This window comes from Dictyostelium purpureum (genome assembly GCF_000190715.1).
Source record: "Dictyostelium purpureum unplaced genomic scaffold DICPUscaffold_3, whole genome shotgun sequence".
Lineage (NCBI taxonomy): Eukaryota > Evosea > Eumycetozoa > Dictyosteliales > Dictyosteliaceae > Dictyostelium > Dictyostelium purpureum.
In genome coordinates, this window is record NW_003519340.1 from 140,342 (window position 1) to 161,867 (window position 21,526).

At 24.8% G+C, this 21,526-nt stretch overlaps 9 protein-coding genes across 9 annotated transcripts; 5 read left to right on the plus strand and 4 right to left on the minus strand.

Moving 5' to 3' along the window:
• Nucleotides 1-919: 919 nt before the first annotated feature.
• On the plus strand, nt 920-1,111 carry DICPUDRAFT_13540 (uncharacterized protein; the record flags this gene model as incomplete). Its single annotated transcript, XM_003283040.1, has 1 exon — nt 920-1,111. A coding segment is annotated over one exon (192 nt), but the record flags the coding sequence as incomplete, so codon positions are not given.
• Nucleotides 1,112-1,844: 733 nt separating this feature from the next.
• Nucleotides 1,845-2,734, plus strand: DICPUDRAFT_74102 (uncharacterized protein; the record flags this gene model as incomplete). The annotated part of the gene is made up of 3 exons (XM_003283041.1): nt 1,845-2,086; nt 2,151-2,173; nt 2,244-2,734. The coding sequence occupies 3 exons, from the start codon at nt 1,845-1,847 to the stop codon at nt 2,732-2,734; spliced, it is 756 nt and encodes a 251-aa protein (XP_003283089.1).
• Nucleotides 2,735-3,974: 1,240 nt separating this feature from the next.
• DICPUDRAFT_20741 (uncharacterized protein) lies at nt 3,975-4,727 on the plus strand (the record flags this gene model as incomplete). Its single annotated transcript, XM_003283042.1, has 1 exon — nt 3,975-4,727. A coding segment is annotated over one exon (753 nt), but the record flags the coding sequence as incomplete, so codon positions are not given.
• Nucleotides 4,728-5,526: 799 nt separating this feature from the next.
• On the plus strand, nt 5,527-6,199 carry DICPUDRAFT_74104 (uncharacterized protein; the record flags this gene model as incomplete). Its single annotated transcript, XM_003283043.1, has 2 exons — nt 5,527-5,596; nt 5,670-6,199. The coding sequence occupies 2 exons, from the start codon at nt 5,527-5,529 to the stop codon at nt 6,197-6,199; spliced, it is 600 nt and encodes a 199-aa protein (XP_003283091.1).
• A 1,155-nt stretch (nt 6,200-7,354) lies between these two features.
• Nucleotides 7,355-8,294, plus strand: DICPUDRAFT_74105 (uncharacterized protein; the record flags this gene model as incomplete). Its single annotated transcript, XM_003283044.1, has 3 exons — nt 7,355-7,536; nt 7,699-7,834; nt 8,124-8,294. 3 exons carry the CDS (start codon nt 7,355-7,357, stop codon nt 8,292-8,294), a joined length of 489 nt encoding a protein of 162 aa, XP_003283092.1.
• A 2,218-nt stretch (nt 8,295-10,512) lies between these two features.
• On the minus strand, nt 10,513-11,127 carry DICPUDRAFT_25203 (uncharacterized protein; the record flags this gene model as incomplete). Its single annotated transcript, XM_003283088.1, has 1 exon — nt 10,513-11,127. One exon carries the CDS (start codon nt 11,125-11,127, stop codon nt 10,513-10,515), a length of 615 nt encoding a protein of 204 aa, XP_003283136.1.
• A 1,038-nt stretch (nt 11,128-12,165) lies between these two features.
• DICPUDRAFT_18684 (uncharacterized protein) lies at nt 12,166-13,115 on the minus strand (the record flags this gene model as incomplete). Its single annotated transcript, XM_003283089.1, has 2 exons — nt 12,166-12,414; nt 12,474-13,115. Coding segments are annotated over 2 exons (891 nt in total), but the record flags the coding sequence as incomplete, so codon positions are not given.
• A 568-nt stretch (nt 13,116-13,683) lies between these two features.
• On the minus strand, nt 13,684-17,462 carry DICPUDRAFT_146753 (uncharacterized protein; the record flags this gene model as incomplete). Its single annotated transcript, XM_003283090.1, has 3 exons — nt 13,684-16,464; nt 16,566-17,171; nt 17,253-17,462. The coding sequence occupies 3 exons, from the start codon at nt 17,460-17,462 to the stop codon at nt 13,684-13,686; spliced, it is 3,597 nt and encodes a 1,198-aa protein (XP_003283138.1).
• A 1,756-nt stretch (nt 17,463-19,218) lies between these two features.
• DICPUDRAFT_74109 (uncharacterized protein) lies at nt 19,219-20,678 on the minus strand (the record flags this gene model as incomplete). The annotated part of the gene is made up of 2 exons (XM_003283091.1): nt 19,219-19,467; nt 19,545-20,678. 2 exons carry the CDS (start codon nt 20,676-20,678, stop codon nt 19,219-19,221), a joined length of 1,383 nt encoding a protein of 460 aa, XP_003283139.1.
• Between the last annotated feature and the right edge of the window lie 848 nt (nt 20,679-21,526).

The following is a 21,526-nucleotide window of genomic DNA, read 5'->3' on the forward strand; positions in this document are numbered from 1 at the left end:
TAATAAATAATAATAAATAATAATTTTTAATATTAATTGTTATATTAAATAATAATTTTCTTTGGGAAATATGCCACCAAGAGGAGGTGTATATAACCCACATTCAAGTGGTGGTAGAGGTAGGCCAAGTCCATCAAGCAGACCAAGCTCAAATAGTAGACCAAGCTATTCAAGTAGTAGATCAAGCTCATCAAGTAGTAGACCAAGTACATCAAGTAGTAGACCAAGTGCATCAAGTAGTAGACCAAGTACATCAAGTAGCAGTAGCAGTAGACCAAGCTCATCATTTGGTAGTAGTAACACCTCTTCATCATTTGGAAAAACAACAAGTAGTGGTTTTAGTTCTAGTAGTGGTGGTAGCAGTGGCATTAGTAGTGGTTTTGGTTCCAGTAGTGGTATTGGTTCTAGTAGTGGTGGTAGCAGTGGCATTAGTAGTGGTGCTTCATCAAATAAAGCACAACAAATTCTCGGTATACAAGGTAATCGTGTTCATGCACACCATGATCGTTGGGACCGTATCCATGGTTTTTCTACTGGTACTTCTACTGGTACTTCCACTGGTACTTCCACTGGTACTTATAGTGGTACTTCTACTAGTATTTCTACTGGTATTTCTAATGGTACTTCTACTGGTATTTCTAGTGGTATTTCTAGTGGTACTTATAGTGGTACTTATAGAGGAGGTAGGAGAACAAATAACACTGATTACCAACCGACCTATAAAAAAGAAAAATCCTTAGTTGTTGGGTAAGTACAATTATCTTTTTATTTTTTTATTTCTAAATTTAAAAAACTAATTAACTGTTTCTATTTAATTTTAATTTAACAAAGTTACTTTTTATTAATTTTTTCTGGTATGTAATTGTTAGATGCTCAAATTATGTTTTTAAAAAAATATTAATATTTTAAAAAAAAAAATTTAGGTTTATTTGGGTTTCATAGATTATATTTAGAAGATTACGATTATTTTGTAATTTATATGTTTACACTTTCTATTTGTGGGGTTGGATTTTTTGTAGATTTATTTTATTTACCAACAATGATTAAAAGATATAATAAAAAGGTTAAAAAGCAAAAAGATATTATTTCACGAACTGGTACCGAAGGGGAAATGAAAACAGTACCACCTCAAGAACAATCAATAGAGCTACAATCAATTTCTCAAGATACAGGTACTGGAGTACCTCTTGAGTTTAGAGGTGAAGGATATAGAACTCAAACCTTACCTCAATCGGAACCACTTCCTTCAGCTCCTCCAGAATCCATAGTTTCTTGTGATAATCAAAATTATTTATATCAATACGAAGAGGCAGAAGATAACATTTATGTACCCGAAATGGATACTATAGAACCAATATCAATTGAAAGCAATATCGAAACTGACACCTTTGTAGCAATGCCCAATTATAGAAATAACGACACCAATGCTCCTGAGGGTAATGATATAAACATTCCAACAGATAACGGTATAAACCAACCCTTCAATTAAAAATATTTCAATAATAAAATAAAAATAATATAAATAATAATATCAATTTGTAATAAAAAAGTGGAGTGTAATCACTTTGGCACAACACCGCTCATTTTTTTTTTTTTTTTAAGAAAAAAAGATATTTTTTTAAAGTGTTTTCTCAATATTTTATATTTTTTATATTTATTGTTTATTTTTATTTTTATTTTTATTTTTATTTTTATTTTTGTTTTTGTTTTTATTTAATAAATAAAATGTCACTGTTTTTTTTTTATTTATAATTTTTTTTTTTTGACATGTACATTTATTTTCTATAAATTATAAACATATTATACAAACAATAATTTAAAAAACAACTAAAATAAAAATAATAATGGCAAGAAGGAGTAGAGGCAGAGCAAGATCACATAGATCTGGTAGATCAAAGGCAAGATGCAGTAAATCGTCAACAGGACGAAAGTGTAAAAGCACATCGTCCTTTGGCTCGAAAAGAACTAAAAGCTTTGGAACAGGGAGAAGTATTTTAGGTAGAAGACGTACTCAAAAAAGAAGCGGAGCTAAAAGTGGTGATTTCCCTAAACCACAATATAGAAAAGAGAAATCATTAGTAAAGGCGTAAGTTTTAAAAAAAAAAACATTTTACATTAATAATTAATTTTTTTTTATTATCTTGAAATAGTTATATTATTTGGTTTTTTACCGGTAGGTACAAGATTGATTGATTTAACATTTACCCACTACTATTTTTATACTAACACTTTCTTTAATAAAGGTATTTTCGGATTCCATAGATTGTATTTAGAAGACTATGAATTCTTCTTTATCTTTTTAATTTCTGCTGGAATTTTTGGTGTGGGCTTTATTGTGGATTTGTTTTATTTACCTACATTGGTTAGAAGATATAATGAAAATGTTAAAAAACAAAAAGATATCATTTCACAAAACCTAGAAACTGCAAATACCCAACAACAACAACAAGCAGAGGTCGAAATAATGAGTTTAGAAATTGCATTACAAAATAAACAATTAGAAGCAACAACAACAACTACAACTACAACAAACTACATACCGCCCATAGGACCACCATTGCTATATAAAGAATATCCCCCACCAACCCAACCACCAACTGATAATAATCGATTAGAGATTATTCCTATAGATTGCAGTGGCGATAATCACCATCCTGATTATACATACCAAAATAATGCAAATAATATCGAAATGGATTCATTTGTTCCCAATACAAAAAACTATAATGATTAAAACAAAATAATAAAAAAAATAAAAAAAATAAAAATAATAAAACATACTTATTATTTTTATAACTTTTATTATTTATTATTTATTATTTATTATTATTTATTATTTATTATTATTTATTATTTATTATTTACTATTTACCATTTACAATTATTATTGTTTATAACAAAATTTTCAAATAAATTTTAAAAAAATCATTATTGTAATTGATTAAGAAATGAAAATCGTGATTTTTTTTTTTTTTTTTTTTTAATTTTTTTTTTTTTCAAATATTTTTTATCATAAACAAAAAAAAAATTATTTGAAAATTTAAAAAAAAAAATGGCAGTTGAAAAAAAAAAAAATAAACAATTATTTTAGTCCATGATAACGACATTTTTTCACGTAATAACTGAATCAATGCCAATGAAATTATAAAATTTAAAAAAAAAAAAAAAAAATGAAATGTTTTTTTTTTTTTTTTTTTTTTCATTTAATTTATTTTTATTCATACACACACATATATTTATAAAAAAAAATCTTATAGATATATTTTTTTTTTATTTTTTCAAAAAACTATTTTAAAAAAATTTTTAATTTTTTAATTTTTTTTTATTTTAATTTTTTTTCATATTATATATATAATCAGTAAAATAATAAATATCCCAATTGTATAGTTATATATATAAAATCAAATTAATAAATAGTAATAATAATTATTTAGAGAATGAGTGATAACAATACTACAGTCGAACCAATCGTTGGTGAAGAGTCACATCAAGAAGTTAAAGTTGATGGTGCTGCTGAAAGCCAACAAATCAAATCTGAAACTGTTGAAGAATCAAAATCAGTTGAAATTAAACAAGAAGAATCTAAACCAGAAGAATCTAAACCAGTCGAAGCTGAAGAGCCAAAACAAGAAGAATCTAAACCAGTTGAACAAGCTGCTGAAGAAGTTAAACCAGTTGTTGAAGAAACTAAACCAGCTGCTGAAGAACCAAAACCAGTTGAACAAGCTGTTGAAGAAACTAAACCAGTTGAAGAAACTAAACCAGTTGTTGAAGAATCTAAACCAGTTGAAGAAGTTAAATCAGTAGAAGAATCAAAACCAGAAGAAACCAAACCAGTTGTTGAAGAAACTAAACCAGCTGAAACTGAATCTAAACCAACTGAAGCATCAGAATCTGAAGTTAAACCAGCTGAATCCGAAGCTAAAGAAGAAAAATCTACTGAAGAAAAAGCAACTGAAGAAAAGGTTGTTGAAGAAATTAAAGTTGAATGTAAAGTTGTTACAACTGAAGATGGTCACACTGAAAATGATCTTTCAGTTTACTTCAAACATCCAAACTTCCATATGGCTGGATGGATTGCTACTCACATTGCAATTAAACATGTTTACAATTTACTTTACAAAAAACTTAAAGTATTTGTCCCAGAAAATAGACAAGAAATCCTTGATATTGCTAAAGCTGTAACCTCATGTGGCGAATATTTACACCATCACCACGATCACGAAGAAGAACTCGTCTGGGATTGGTTAAAGGAAAAGAAACCAGAATCTAAAGAATTCTTAGGTACTATGGATCACCAACATGGTGATTGGGTCCAAAAGAATAAAGAGATTTCCGACCTCATCACTTCCATCAAAGAAAATGAAAATCTTAAAGATTCAACATCAGAAGGTTGGTCAGAAACTCTCGAAAAGCTTCAATCCAATATTAAAAACCAAATCGCTCTTATCTATGAACATTTTTATGATGAAGAACGTTTAATTCTTCCAATTGCCATCAACATTCCAAAAGCTGATCAAATTAAAATTGGTGATATCATTCACGAAAGAATTAAAAAAGAATCAAGTGGTAAATTTGGTTTAGGTGCTATGCTCGATGCTTCAAATCACAACAAAGCTATGGCTGATTCCTTAAATAAAGCAATTCCATGGTTTGTTAGAAAAGTAATTTTCCCATTAGCTATTAAAAAGGATTATAAATGGTTCACCTCAGTTGTAGAAATTAAAGAAGCTAAACCAGTCAAAGAAAAGAAACCAGCCAAAGAAAAGAAATCAACCACAACTACTACTACTACCACCACTGAAGCTGCTGAAGCAAAAGAAACCACAACTACTGAAGCTACTACTGCTACTGAAACTAAAGAAACCGCTACAACTACTGAGGCTGCCACTACCACCGAAGCTAAAGAAACTACTGAGGCTGCTGCTCCATCCACTACCGATGCAAAAGAAACTACTGAAGCTGCTCCATCTACCACTGAAACCAAAGAAATAACTGCTGAATCCTCACCAGCTACCACCACCGAAACCAAAGAAACTGCTGAAACTACAACTGAATCCACCCCAACTCCATCAGAAGAAACTGCTACCGAAGCACCAAAAGAAATTGCCCCAGTTGCTGCTGCTTAAACACTCATAGTTTTTTAGTAGTATAGGAAAAAAAAAATATCTCATTCAACATATACTTTAAATTCTAAGTGTATGATTTCAAACCTTTAAAAATGCTGTAATTTATAAAAAAAAAAAAAAATAAAAGAAAAAATTTAAAAAAAAAAAAAAGAAATAATTTTATAAGCAATGTTTTTATTTATTTAAAAACCTAAAATTTTTATTTTTGTAGAAAATAATGTTTTATATATATTTAGGATATAAAGATTTAAACATTTCTTTTTATTTAATTATTATTTATTTTTAACAAATTTCATATTAACAATTTGTAATTTTTTTTTTAGTTTCATAAATAAAATAGAAAAAAAAAAAGTCCAATATGATTTATATTATTATTAGTATTTTTTATTTTTTATTAATGAATGTTAACAAAATAGTCAATATATTGTTTATTCAATATAAAAAAATTAGATTTTATTTTACAAAAAGTAAATAAAAAAGTTTTTTAATTTTAAAAAAATCAAAATTATTATCAAAAATATTTTATTAATTTTTTAAAAGGATATAGTTTTTATAATAATTTAAAAAGAATATTGGAATGGAAAAATATATATAGTATTGAAGATTATGATCTAAAAGGAATTACTGACTTATTGTTTAATAGGGAGTTCAATAAAGTGTGTATTATTATTTGGAATAATAACGAGCTTTCCAGAAGGGTTAAAATCAATCATCCAATCAAAGGATCTATAGAGCTAATGAAGCAAAATATTGGAAATTTAATTATAAATAGAGGAGGTAACACATTATCTACAAAAACCAATGTTTTCTTTTTCAACACTTATCATCAAATGATAATTTGTTTTAGTGATATCTATTTAACCCAACCATGGTTAAGAAAAGAAATAAGCTATAATGATATTGCCACTCTTTATTTTGTCTCTAAAAATGAAAAAAATGTCTCACAACCTGTATTTGACTATCATCCAATCCCATTCTCTTGTTTATATATTAATGAAAATAAAGATACCTATAACCCAAACATTTATGATATAAAATCCAATGAAAATAAAAATGAAAAAAAGAAATAGAAATAAAAGTGAAGTAAAAAATAATAAAAATAAAGATCTTAATTTAGTAAAAAATTTAATTTTGTATTTCTTTATTTATATCTTTATTTTAAATTGGTTCTAAAAACAAGTTCTTATTATCGATTGTAGTTATACAATCTTTATTATATATATATACCAGTTGGTCTATTCAATCTTTTACACATATCAACTGTGGCAGGAGTGTCAGGAGTGTCATGATTATCTCTTGTGGGGCAGTTTCTATATTTTTCATACCAATCACTGTGTCCAATAATCTCTTTTAATTTCTAATCCGATTCGAGGTAAGCTTGTGTGCTTTTAATGGCTCATCCATATAATCTCCACCTTTAATAAGTTTTTTTTTTTTTTAATTATTATTATTTGTTTCTGTTATTTTGAAAATATAAAGAATGATTGGAAAAAAAAAAAAAAAAAAAAAAAAAATTTTTTTCAAAATTTTTTTAAAAAAATTAAATTAAAACCCCACCACACACAATTTTTCATTTTTATAAAAAAATTAATTAAAAAATAGCTAGAACTGTTTAGTTATTCCCATAAAATATTTAGATTTCATTGCTGCATATAAAAATAATTTTAAAAAAATATTAATTAAGAAATATTAAGCTATCAGGAATTCAATAGCCTAGCAGATGCTCAGCTTTTTATTTTCTTCAATAAAAAACTTGTTTCAAGTTTTTTATTTTTGTTGTGTTATATATATTTGGTTTGTGTTTTCATTTGGTATACAAATATTTAAACTTTTCAGAAGTTTTTATTTGTTTTTGTGTTATTGTGTTTTGGTTTGTGTTTTAAAAAACTTGTTGGGAGTTTTTTATTTGTATTGTGTATTCGTTTTACCGGATTTATCTTTCCGGTGATTATAATTAAAATATCAACTTATATTAATAAATAAAAAATATATTTTATATTAATATATTTTATATTAATATATTAATATATTAATATATTTTTTATTTATTTATATTTTTTAATAATTTATAAAAATAAATAAAAATAAATAAATAAAATTTTTTTTTTTTTTAAAAAAATAAATAGATAATAATAAATTTCTTTTTTATTTTTTTAAAATTAAATTAAAATTTTTTTTTTTTCTTAATTTTATAATATTTATAATAATTATATATATAAGTTTATATGCTAATCACTTTTGTTTTAGATATTAATGAATATGATGGCGGTGGCTGTGAACAAACATGTAATAATTTAATGGGTTCTTTGAAATATATTTGTGATCCAGGAAATATATTAGATTTAAAAATGCACTTATGGCAGGTTGGGATCATATCTTGGCATTGTTTTCATTTAGTAATTTTAAGGTAATTATATATAAGTTTAATATATTAATTCATTTTTTATTTTATTAGGGTAATAATCAAATCCCTCCAGAATATTTTATTCAATAAAAATAATATAAATAATATTAAATAAAAAAAAAAAAAAAAAGAAAAAAAAAAAAAATTATTAAAAATAAATAAGAGATTAAAGAAAATAATAGTTTTACACCAAACACATATCAAATCACCAATAAAAGAATTTATAGAATTTAAACCATCATCCTCTTCTAGCTCTGACAACGAAAAACTCTCTAAAATTATATCTGGCCAATTTAATTTTGTAAATCCTTTAGAAGATGAAAGATATACAGTCGAAATAAAAAGAAAAAGATATTTCAATATTTGGTCCAATTCATAATAATCAAATTATCATATTATTTATAATTTACTACAAAATATTTACCAACATTAATCACTAATATCGATGTTATTTGATGGAAAAGCCTTGACTTTAAATTAACTAGTAAAGCAGATCCAATCATAGATAACCAATCCATATTATAACTAAATTAATTATTTATAAATTTATTAAAATAGTCATTTTATAAATCAATTATAATAATTAATAGTTTAAAAATCAATATAAATTATTAATTGTAATAGAAGATACAATCACAATTGTGCAATATCAGCAAAAATCAAACAAGACATTCGAAAAGGTAATGGGTTTGCCAATAATAGATGATAACTGTCCTGCTTCCAAGCTCCAGTTCAACGTTCATGAATTATACTATTATTAGCCAAAGAGGAAAATTAAAATCCAAAAAAAAAAAAAGAAAAATAATAAAAAGTTATTTAATAACAATTTATTTATTAAACATCTTATTATAAAGAATTCTTTTATTTTGAGTTTTATGTTACTTTATTTTAGACTTTAGGTAAAATGGACGAAAATTGAGAAGGCAGCTTCGATTTGTTTAATTTTTGCTTGTTCCAAATTTCACCAGAGGACTTTTTCATTAGCTTTGATTTTTCCTCGAGAAACAGCTGGGTCGAACCATCCCTTGATTAATAATTTTTGAAACCAATTGTCTACTGTTGATTTTGGCTTCATCGGAAACATATTTGCTAGATATTGAAACGCATTACTTTAAATACCAGTAAGGAGAGAATCTGGATGTTAAAAATTTAAAAAATTTATTAAATCCCCAGATATTAAATATTTCTAATTGCTCAAGGCAAATAAATTTGATCTAAAACTATTTGATGTCAAATATAATTATATTCAAATAATCTAATTGAGAATATTAATTGGAACATATTGTATCTAAAATATCACTATTATTATTATTTTTATTATTACTATTATGGTATCTAATTTAATTTTTTTATTTTGGTTTACTGAGTTAATTAGTTCTGTACTCTAGAAGATGGTTTGGTAAGTGAAAGTTGGTAGAACTGCAGATTTAATACAACCACCAAAGGCATTATTACTGGCACTGACCAAAGAATTTAATTCAATACTCTTCTTTTTTAAATAATTATTTTTCTAATGAAATGCATTTTTCTTTTAATTAGGAAACCTATATTGACTGATCCTTCATTTAAAATTTTTGGTAGAATATAAAAGTAATTATTATTATAAAAGTAAATTCAATAAATGATGATAAATTTAATAAAAATAAAAAAAAAAAAATTCAAATAAATTAATTTTTTTATTTTTTTTTTAATTTTTTATTTTTCTTAAAATAATTCTGCATCACCATAAACATTATTTTCTAAAAATAATTCTGTGCCACCATAAACATTATTTTATTATAATCTAAATAAAAATAAAAATAAAACAACAATATTGTAATGTCATTCATTAGTTTTTAACTATGAAACAGGTTTAAAGAATATCATGATGATTTAAAATAAAAATTTATTACACACCAGAGAATTATCCAATTGCTAAAAAAAATAAAATAACATTCATATATCCTGATAATAGAGCAAATTAAAAGAAGGATACCGTTTATTAATTAGATTCTTTGGAAAGTAATAGTTACCACAAAAATTTTGCATTACCTTCAATTAAGAGTTGCTGAATCAAAAAGTAAGTTTATACACATTTATATCATAATATACCTATTTATTTACAAAATAATATAAATATTAATTAATTTTTCATTTTATTTTTAGATATTGATTTTATTGGACCACTAGTTTCAGATTTAAAGATAGTAGAATCACAAAATGAAAATAAAATATTGTATGAATTGGAAATTACAGATAGTTTAAATGGTATTAAAAAATGATTTTTTTTAGCTCGTGGTACAATTGATATTACCGAAAGAAATATTGCAATAAATCCATCCAATTTGTATACCGGTAATATATATTAAGGTGGTTATTTTGTAGAGATTCGTTTTAACAGTCCATGCCACTCTCAATCATAATTTGAAATTGTATTTTAGCATTGTTTGATGTTGTACCATCACAAACCGAGTCAATTTTAAGATTAACTGGCCTAATAAATGTGAATATTAATAACAATAATATCATAAAAAGAGAACAGAGAATATTGGAGATCAAAAATAAAGTATTATGTAAAGACCAAGTATACACTGTCTGGAAATCTATTACTTTTTTTCTTGATTTCACCAGATTTCAAGTTTATTGAAGAATTCAACAAGTTAGAGGATAAGTATCACCATACCCCAAAGATTCAACCATATAGCAAAGCTAACCACTGATAATGTGAACAATCAGCAATTAGAATCATTATATAGCATAGTCAAAAAATTAATCTACCAAATAATATTTCCTCATAATGATCATTGGGAACTACGATTATAAATAAATTAAATACCATCTTTTTTTTTAATTAAAAAGATTAACCCTTTTGATAAAAAAAAACCCCAGTCTTTGATAAATTCATATAAAGACCCAAAAAAAAAAAAAAAAAAATACTTTCATTTAATTTTTTTAATTTTATTTCCTAATATTAAAAAATATGAACACTAAAGTTTTGTTTTATTTATTACAATACATAACAGATGGTGTTCCTTGGAATTCTTTACACTCTGGGAAAGGTACGCTATGAGACCAAACACTAGTTGTGCATTTTTCACTGGATAAATAAAGAGATTCGGTGAAACTATTTGAGTTGCAATCGGTTGTTTCAGTTGAACCTAATACAGATTGTATACATGTGTTTAAATTGTAATAGCTAATTTGAACAATATCACTCTTCCAATCGGGATTGCTATTTGGACAAGAACCATTTGTTAAAAATGAAACCAATGAATTTGTACCCATTTCATAATCGGCAGAGCATGAATATTTGTAATTTTTTCCATTGACAAGACATGAGTTGATATCAACTGTTGAAGTACTATAATTACCTGTGCAACCTGTTCCATCATATGAATCTATTGTAATAGTATTTGACCCTAAAGAGCATGAAAGTGTACGATATCCAGTAGTATCACATGATCCAGATACTCTATATTGTGTGACAACTACATCCCCCAAGCATTCGTTATCTTCTAATTGATACACTTCAGTTTTGACATAATTGTGTATTGATGATGAAAAAGCTATATTTAAAAAAATACTCAAATAAATTATAGATATTATAAATTTCATTATTTTTATTATTTATTATTTTATTTTATTTTATTTTATATTTATTTTAGTTAAAATTATAAAAAAAAAAATTTATTTTTTTTGATTGAGGAAAAAAAAAATTATAAAAAATTAGATTTTTATTTTATAAAAATATCTTTTTTTTTTATTAATAAAAAAAGATTTTGATGATGTAATAATAATATGCTTGTAATTTTCTTAGTAAAAATCTATAAAAAGGATTCATAATTTATTATAAAAAAAAATAAAATTGAAACTTTTAAACCTAATAAAAAAAATTTTAAATATTTAAATAATATTGAAAATAAAAATAAGAAATTTTTTTTTTTATATTAATTAATACAATGGTATTTTTTATTTTATTACTTTTTTTAGCCCATTAATTATTTAGCAACCAATGAATAACAATCTTTGATTTAGTGCATTACGAAAATAGTTTTTTCTCGTTCTTCATACTAATGATATATAAATAAAAGATCAGTAAAATATTTATTTATACACGAATAAAAAAAAATTAAAAAACTTACAGCTCTTAAATCATCTATGGTGATTACTCTGTCATTATCTATATCCACTACTTTGAAGAGAATATTGGTAATACTTTCACAACTAGAATAATCGATTTTTGATTCTTTTTTGAAGACATTATATGCTTCTTCCCAAGTGATTTTACTTTCCACAATTAATTTTTTTTTTGGGGAAATATTGTTGGGGGGGGGGAATTGAATATTATTTACTGATATTAAAAAAAATTAAAATCATTTATATTTAATTTAATAATTATAAATAAAAGAAGATAATTTATTAAAAAAGTATTTTGGTTTTTTTTTTTTTTTTTATTAAATAATTTAACTGCTTTTAATCCCTATAAATATTTTTCTACACTTAAAATTTAAGATTGTTTGGTTTTGAAAAACTAGAGAATATATCTCAAAATACAGTTAGGTATAAATAAATAAAAAATAAAAAACAAAAAAATTTTAACAAAAACAAATCAAAAAATATTTATTTTTTAATAGTAACATTTAAAATTTAATCTTTTAATACTAAACACCAATCGAGTGATGGTATAACAATAGTTTTATCTTTTACTGATGCTGAAAGGTGGCCAGCATACATTTCACTTTTATACTCTGATGAACCTTCCTTTAAAATAATAGGAACTGATAAAAAACCTTTACCGATTGAGTCGTAATCGATTTTAGTAGAAATAGCAGTTGGATCTATACCTCCATAATCTATATATCTCTTAATCCATTCATTATCTTTATCAAACAAGCAAAATTTCTATCAAATTATTAAATTAATATTATAATTTTATAATTATTAAATTATTTAAAACTTACGGTTATCCATCCAGAGATATAACTGCCTCCACTTTCTTCATCTATTCTTACTATTGTATTCCAACATTTTTTATCTGGGTTCCCACTAATTGTTTCAATAAACTTATCCATAATTGGGTTCAATTCCTCTACCCATTCACCCATTTTCTTTTTTACACATGATTTATTTACTTCAAAATTTTTTAATAATGATACTCTTTCTTTTAATTGGATCCAATCATTTAATGTACCTAAAAGAGTTACCTTTGGAATTCCACACTCGGTTTCGAATATATAATTGAAATAGTTCTTCATTGTAGCCATTAATGCTACAGAAAATACTACTTTATCCACAGGTGTAGTTGTTGTAAAATTTGGAATTAACCAATTCTTTAATGATGGATCTATTATATTTTTTTCAATTTGATTTGCCATTTCCAAAACCATTTCATCATAAGGTGCATTTAAAATAGGATTTTTTGTTATAACAACCAAATCTTTCTTTTGTTTGAAATCTACAAACTTACTTGAGAGTTCATTCGAGTACTTGTTAACATATATTGAAAATTGATTTATAATTTGAAACCAAACATCCTCTGGACGTATTACTAAATGATGATGAGTAGAGTATGACATTATTGCTGAGGTTATAAAACCGTTGTTATTGGTATTGATCTTGTTATTTGATGATGTAATGTTAAGTGTTGATTGTAAAATGGTATAATCTTTTTCAATAACTTTCTTTTCTTTGGTTATTGTTGACCTGTTTTTTACATATTCTTCTCTTTTAATAATATCACCCATTGAAAATGGGTCAGTACTTCTAACATTTTCGATTTTTTTGTTTTCGACCAAAAATGTAACACCATTAACACCTTCAGTTTCGAATGGATGTAAGTTTGATTTATCACCTGCTTTAATGCTATAATCTTTAATATTTACTTTTATGTATTTATTCATTTTGATTATATAATTTAAAAAATAAAGAACAGATGGGTTATTTATAATGATATTTTAAACTTTGAGGTTTTTTTTATAAAATTATTACTGGTTTATTAGTTTTTTTTTAATAAACACAAAATTTTTAAAAAAATTAAATTATTTTTAAAAAAATTTCTAAAAAAAAAATTCTTTATTTTTTCTAAAATATTTATTTATTAATCATTTATATGAAATAAATTCACTTAGGTTATATTTTGGTAATGTTTAGGAAAATATTTTTGGTCCAGAATTATTTTGAAAAAAATCTCTTTTCATTTTCAAATTCTCTTATAAGAGGATGTATTGAGGTAATATTACATGATAAATCTGAATCCTCTTGAATATAAGCTGGAATTGTTTCTTCATTTTTTAATATTGTTAAATCTGTGACTGTTTTGGGGATGTGATTTCTATCTTCTTTTGTTAATATGTAATTTTTAATACCAAATGTAAGTTTTGCTACATTTGATGAAATATTAGATAATGATTCAAAGTCTATAAAATTTGAACCCAGTGTTAATGTATGAACTGTTTCTGGAAAAATTTGATTTTTGATTGGGTGATTATAGTTGTTTAATGTTAAAACTTGAACTTTTTTTGGAATATTATTATTAACTCTTAACTGTGATTCGAAATTATAGCTACATGTTAAATTGGTAATTGAGTCTGAAAGATCATTTCCATAATTATTAAATTCAAATGATTCACCTAGAAATAATGTTGATACTGCTTCTGGAATAGAACTATCCTTTATATCCTGGTTGAATGATGGAATTTTAAGATATTTTAGTGATGATGGGAATGAATCGGCTTCGAATGGTTGGTTAAATGATTCAAAAATGATAAATGTAACTGATTCTGGTAGTGAGTTTGGTTCAAGTAGTTTATTAAATGATGGCAGTATGAGGGATTTTAGAGATAAAGGTAATGAGTGTGGCTTTATAGTTTGATTAAACATTGATAGCTCTAGAAATACTATTGATGAAGATATGGAATATGGAACAATTGGGTGATTGAACGATGATAAAGTGAGCTCTATAACAGATGGAGGAATTGAGTTTGGTTTAATTTTTTGATTAAAAGATGGGAACTCGAGATATTCTGCACAGCTATGTATTGATTCAGGTAAAATTTCTTTATTAAATGATGGTAGAACGAGGTGTATAAGTTTCTCTGGTATGCTTTTTGGTAATATTATTTGATTAAATGATGGTAATGTGAGATATAAGATAGATTCAGGAAAAGTTTGCGGTAAAATTTCTTGATTAAAAGATGATAAATGGAGCTCTGATACTAATGAAGGTATTGAATAAGGTTTAATTGGTTTATCGAATGTTTTTAATATTAACTTTTCTAATGATTTTGGTAAGACGAAAGGCTCTATACATTGGTTAAATGATTGTAATTCTAATTCTATTAATGTATCAGGAAATGAATTGGGCTCTATTGGTTGGTTAAATGATTGTAACTCGAGACGATTTACTGAGTTGGGGATTGATTTGGGTGAAATAATTTGATTAAATGATGGCAATATAAGTGTTAAAATTGATGAAGGAAAAGAGTGTGGTGAGATTTTTTGATTAAATGATGGCAATACAAGATATTCTATAGTGCCTGGTATGGTATGAGGTTTTATAACTTGATCAAATAATCCCAATGTGAGATATTTAATTGAACCTGGAAGTGAAAGGGTAACTTCTTGATGAAATGAGACCAGTGTGAGCTCTTCTATAGTTGATGGAATTGTTTCTGGTGTAATATCTTCATCAAATGATGGTATTGTGAGTGAGGTTTTATATCCTTGGTCAGAATCAGTTTCAAATGTCTCAGAATAGATATCTGGTGCTAAATTAGAAATTGAATATGGTTTTGAATTTGGATTAAACGATTTTATTTCAAGATACTCCACTGATGATGGTATTGAATAGGGTGTTATCTCTTGATCAAAAGATGAAAGTGTGAGAAATGCTACAGATTTTGGAAATGACTCTTCAGTTATTGGATAATTGAATGATGGTAAACAGAGATCTATTACGGATGGAGGAATAGAACAGGGGATTATCGGTTGGTTAAATGAAGATAACTCTAGAAATACGACTGATGAAGAAATTAACTCTGGTGTAATTTGTTGATTAAAAGATGACAATATTAGATGTTCAACTGATGAAGGAATGGAATGAGGTGTAATTTCTTGATTAAAAGATGATAATGAAAGTTTTGTTACTGATTCGGGGATAGAGCCTTGTGTTATAGGATAATTAAAAGCTTTTAACGATAACTCTATTACTGATTTGGGAATTGAATGAATATTAATTGGATAGTTATATGAATCTAGATTTAGATATCTTATTGAATTAGGTATTGAATTTGGCGTGATTGGTTGGTTAAATAATGGCAATACTAGATGCTCTATGGGTTTTGGTATTGATCCAGCTTCAATAACTTGATTAAAAGATGGTAATGTGAGTTTGGTAATAGATTCAGGAACTAAATCAGGCATTGTTGCTTGGATAGACAATGTAAGGTCTGTTACTGTTGAAGGAATTGAATGATGGGTTATAACCTGGTTAAATGATGGTAATGTGAGTTCAGTTACTGATTCTGGAATTGAATAAGGTATTATTGCTTGATTATATGAGGGAAGTATAAGATTAGATAAAAATTCTGGAATTGAATTGGGCTCCAATTGTTGGTTAAATACTGACAAGTTGAGTACCTCTAATGAATCAGAAATTGAATAAGGTGTAATTATTTGGTTAAAAGAAGGTAATTCGAGATATTTTACAGAAGCTGGGATTAAATCAAGTGTGATGTGCTGATTAAATGTTTGTAATACCAGATATGTTACTGATTCAGATAGTGATCCTAGAGAAACCATATAGTCTAATGAAGAAATTGAAAGATATTCTTTTGATTCAGGAATTACAGAAAGTGGCTTAATCGTTTCTGAAGTATAGGAAGATGATTTGAGTGATTTTTTTTCATTTGGATAGGGTCCAGATAGTTGTTGAGATACTTGTACATTTATTAACTATAGAATATTTAGTATAAATTAATAAAACTATTTTTATCTAGATATTCAATTTCCTATATATAATATATTACCAAAAAATCTAGATTTTTTAAATCTACTGCACCCAATCTTGCATAAGGGTCTAAGGTCAAACAAGATTCTACAAAATCTTCAAATCTAGGAGATCGATCTGGTATAAATGGTTTGAATAGTTCGGTATTATTATTTGTGATGTCCCCACCAGCCATTTCAATTAGAGTGATACCCAGACTCCAAATATCTGATTTGGTATTTGATGAACTGTAGTAAATGTTTAAAGGCTCAGTTTCTGGTGGCATATGGGTTACGGTACCTATTCTACCATTAAATTGTAATGAAACTTCGTCAATATCTTTCGATGTACCAAAATCAATTAACTTGATCCCACCATTGCTTGGATTATAAAGTATGTTATCAGATTTTATATCCTTGTGGATAATCTTTTTATCATGTAAGAATTCTAACGCATCCACTACCCCTTTTGTTATATAAATAATCTCATAATCTGGAAAACCTTCTTTTCTTTTCTCTAATAATTCCTTAATTGAATAATAACCCTCTAAATACTCCATATAAATATATAAATTACTCTTATCTTCTGAAAACCCATACCCATAGAACTTAATAATTGTTTTATGCTCTTCAAGTTTTAAAAACCTTTCTATTGATTTAATTTCCCTAGATGCCTAATATAAAATTATTAAAAATGGTATTAATTAATAATTTTATTATAAAAAAATAAAGAAAAAATAAATTTTTATACTAACACTTTTAATATGGGTATTGTTGAGTATTTTTACAACACATTCATTATTAATATTATTTAATTTTACTCCATTAATAATGCCATCCAATTTCTTTGCTTTAAATACACCTTGACTTAAATTGCCTTTACCTAGAGGGTTGTCTTTATATATAATCCAATCTTTTTTATTATGAACAAATCGTTTATTATTATTATTTATAAGTGTTTCCATGATAATTTTTTTTAAAAAAAGATTTTTTTTTTTTTTATTTTTTTAATTTATTTTGTTTTATTTTATTTTTAAATATTTAAAATAAATTTTAAAAATAATTTTTTGAAATTGGGTTTTTGGTTGGGTAATTTATTTTCAAATGATCAAAAAATATTTTATTTTATTTTATTTTTTTTTTTTTTTAATTTATCATCATTTTTTGAATGTACTTTATACTATTACAGTAGCAGTGGTAGTGGATTAGTATCAGAGTCAATCGTGGTATCAGGGTGGTAGTATTGCACTAGAGATTAGTTTCAAACTATAAGTCATATAAAAATGCTTTAGAGTTTTAAATATATATTTTATACAATTACAACCACAATAACAGCGACTTTAAGTCAATTTATTCACCAAATTTCACAAGATGGAAAAAATTTACTATGGTTTTTAAATAATAAAAAAAAAAAAAAATTTAAATTTTTAAAAAATTTAAAAAGCTTAAAATTAAAGATATCTTTATTTTGATAATGAATAGAAAATTAACTAGGGATGGAGAATTTTTAATTCTATATTAATAATAAGTGATAAAATTGATAATAATTATTATTATCCATTTTTATTTTTATTTACACTATAAAGTTGATTATTATTTATACTAATATTTATATTATTAAATATGTCACTGGATGATGAATAAAATTTATTATTATTATCATTTATTATTATCATTTTTATTTTCATTATTATCATTTTCGTTTTTATTAATATTATTTATGTATTATTATGTGTTGAAATAGAAAGAATTTAAATCTTAATAAATTTTAAAATTAAATATTAGTTACTTTTGTATTCAAATATAATAATAATTATATAAATATTAACTTTATAAATACCTTTAAAAGTACAAATACCCCAATGAATGATGAAAGACCTGAAAACCACAATAAATAAGAATAAAGTAAACCCCAAATGAATAATGGATGACTTGAAAAAACCCCGATGCTTGATAAAGAATAAACTAAACCCCTAATGTATGATGAATTATTTGAAAAAACCCCAGCGTTTGAATAACTTGATAAACCCACAATGTATGATGAAAAACAACCCCAATGTTTAATGAATGACTCGAAAACCACATTTAAAATGACTTGAAACCCCAATTTTAAAAGAATACTGAACCCCAATGTATGATGAGTGACCTGAAATCCACAATTTTAAAAGAATATCCTAAACCTCGATATATGATGAGTGACATGAAAACCCCAATTTTAAAAGAATACTGACCCCAATGTATGATGAGTGACCTGAAAAACCCAATTTTAGAAGAATATATTGAACTCCAATGTATGATGAGTAACTTGAAAACCCCATTTAAAAAGAATATATTTGAACCCCCAATATTTGATGAGTGACCTAAAAAACCCCCAGTGTTTGATGTATAACCCAAAACTACAATTAGAAAGAATATACTGAACCCTGATTTAATTGAATATATGGACCACAATGTATGATTAATTACTTGAAATAACGTATTGAAACTGAAAAAGAATGAATGAAATTAAACTAAATAAGTATTAAAATTAGATATTAGTTTTTTATTATTCAAATTTAATAATAATTATGTAAATATTAAAATTATAGTTACCTTAAAATTAATTGAAACACTGAATCAAACGATTTTGTTAATAGTTAGTCCTCACCTATTTCTTAAAAGAAACATTGAATGAGTTATGTAAACTATTAATTTAATCGCCATCAAATTTCAATATTAAATCTAGAGATCCATAGTATCAACAAATTCGTCATCTTCACCCCCATCTTCATCGCCATTTCCTGGGTGATCTTCATTATTATATAAACCAGGATAAGAATTGTAAGGAAAAGGGTATGGAATTGGTGGGAGTTGAGCGGCTTCATGGATTAATTCTTGGAGTGTACTGTAATAATTTGGCCATCTATCATCTCCTTGAACTCTATATGGGACATTGGCACTGTTTACTAAACCTTCAACATAATTGTCTCTCTGAAAATTATTAATAATTGAAATAAATTAATATGTTTTATTTTTTATAAATAAATATGAATGTGTAAATTACTTACTTTTATATTATAAAATCTTTTTCTACATGTTGGACAGGTGTTAGCTTGATCCGACCATTCTAATATACAATCAAAGCAAAATTTATGATTGCAATCAATTGTTGCTTTTTTTATGGTCTCTATTTGATCTATGCAAATATTACAATGGTAATCTATTTCCAATAGTCCCCTTTCTAATTTCTCTTTTTCCTCTTTTTCTTTTTCTTCTTTTTCTTTTTGGAGCTTTTCCAATCTTTCTTTTTCTTCTTTTTCCTTTTGAATTTTTTCTAATTTTTCTTTTTCTTCTTTTTCTTTTTTTAATTTTTCCATTTTAGCACGATCTTTATCTTTTTTTAAACTCTCTTCATCGAGTTTTTTTTTTTTGTTAATTTTTCTATCACTTTCATTTGATATATCATCTTCTTCCAATGGTCTTGTTTTTATTGGATTGCCAGTTGATGCAACTGTAGAAAGATTGCTTGATTCTGGCTCTTTATCTGAATTAATTTTGGATGATGATCTTGTTGGAATTGGGGTATTTGATTGAGAAGAATTAAAAAATTGAGATTGGAGTTGATTTTGTGATTGGGTATATGGTGATCTTGTTGCAGGAAAAGTTGGTATGATTTCGGTGGATCTATGGAATGGTGATTCTGAGGTTATATTTTGTGGTTGAGATGGTGATTGATTGTGTGATGGGGTATATGGTGATCTTGTTGCTGGAAAAGTTGGAATAATATCAGTGGATCTATGGAATGGTGATTCTGATATTATATTTTGTGGTTGAGATGGTGATTGATTGTGTGATGGGGCATAAATACATTGGTCAAGTGGGGATTGACTGTTTTGGGAAATGTAATTTATTATTATTTTATTATTATTGATACTATTAATATTATTATTATTGATACTATTGATATTATTATTATTATTGATATTATTATTATTATTATTATTATTATTATTGTTAATATTATTATTATTATTGATATTATTGTTGTTGTTATAATCATTGGAAATTATTAAATTAGATGGTTGTGTGCAGGTGTTGCTTTCATCATTGTTATTATTATTGTTATTATTGTTATTATTGTTATTGTTATCACTGAAAAAATAATTTTTTATTCTGTAAAATGTATTAGTTAAATAATCCATTTTTTTTTAAATTGTAATAAAAAGAGTGATAATGTGAAATGTGATTTAGTGTAAGGATTTTATTTTATTTCAAAAAAATTATTATTGTTATTAAAAATAATTAATGGGTGGAATGCAATAATAAAAAATAATGAGTTGATTAAATTATATAAATAATGTATATATTAATGAATATAAAATAATAAAAAAAAATAAATAAAAAAAAATAAATAAAAAAAATTAAAAAATTATTTTCTAAAATTTAAAAATGTAAATTAAAAAAAATTCTTAAATTAAAAAAAAAAAAAGTAAATTAAAAAAAAAATTTAATTTTTACTACAAATAGAAATGAAATTCATTGATGGAGTTAGTTGAAAATTCATTGATGAAATTTTTCAAAAACATAGTTTTTTTTTGGTTGTTAAATATATGGTATTTCTTTAAATTTTTATAACAAATAATTTTACTTTTATATATTTAAAATAATTGATGGCATTTTTTGTTGATCATTGTAAAGAAATAAATTACTTTTTTATATTTTATTTTATTTTATTTTATTTTATTTTTATTAATTATCTTTTTTTTACTAAATATGGAAAGTGATTGTAATTTTTAATAATCATCAAAAAAAAAATAAAAATAGTTTCCAATATTTTATTTAATTTTTTTATTTAATTTTTTTTTATTTTATTTTATAAAATTATATAAAAATTAAAAAAAAAAAAAAAAAAATAAGAAAAGACTACGTTTAGTTTGTAATATCTTTATTTTATATAATTTATCAATTTTATGAATATGAGAATGTAGATCATAAATATATTTTAATTTGATCATCTGAACTAAATAGAATCTATCTCTTTTCATTTTTG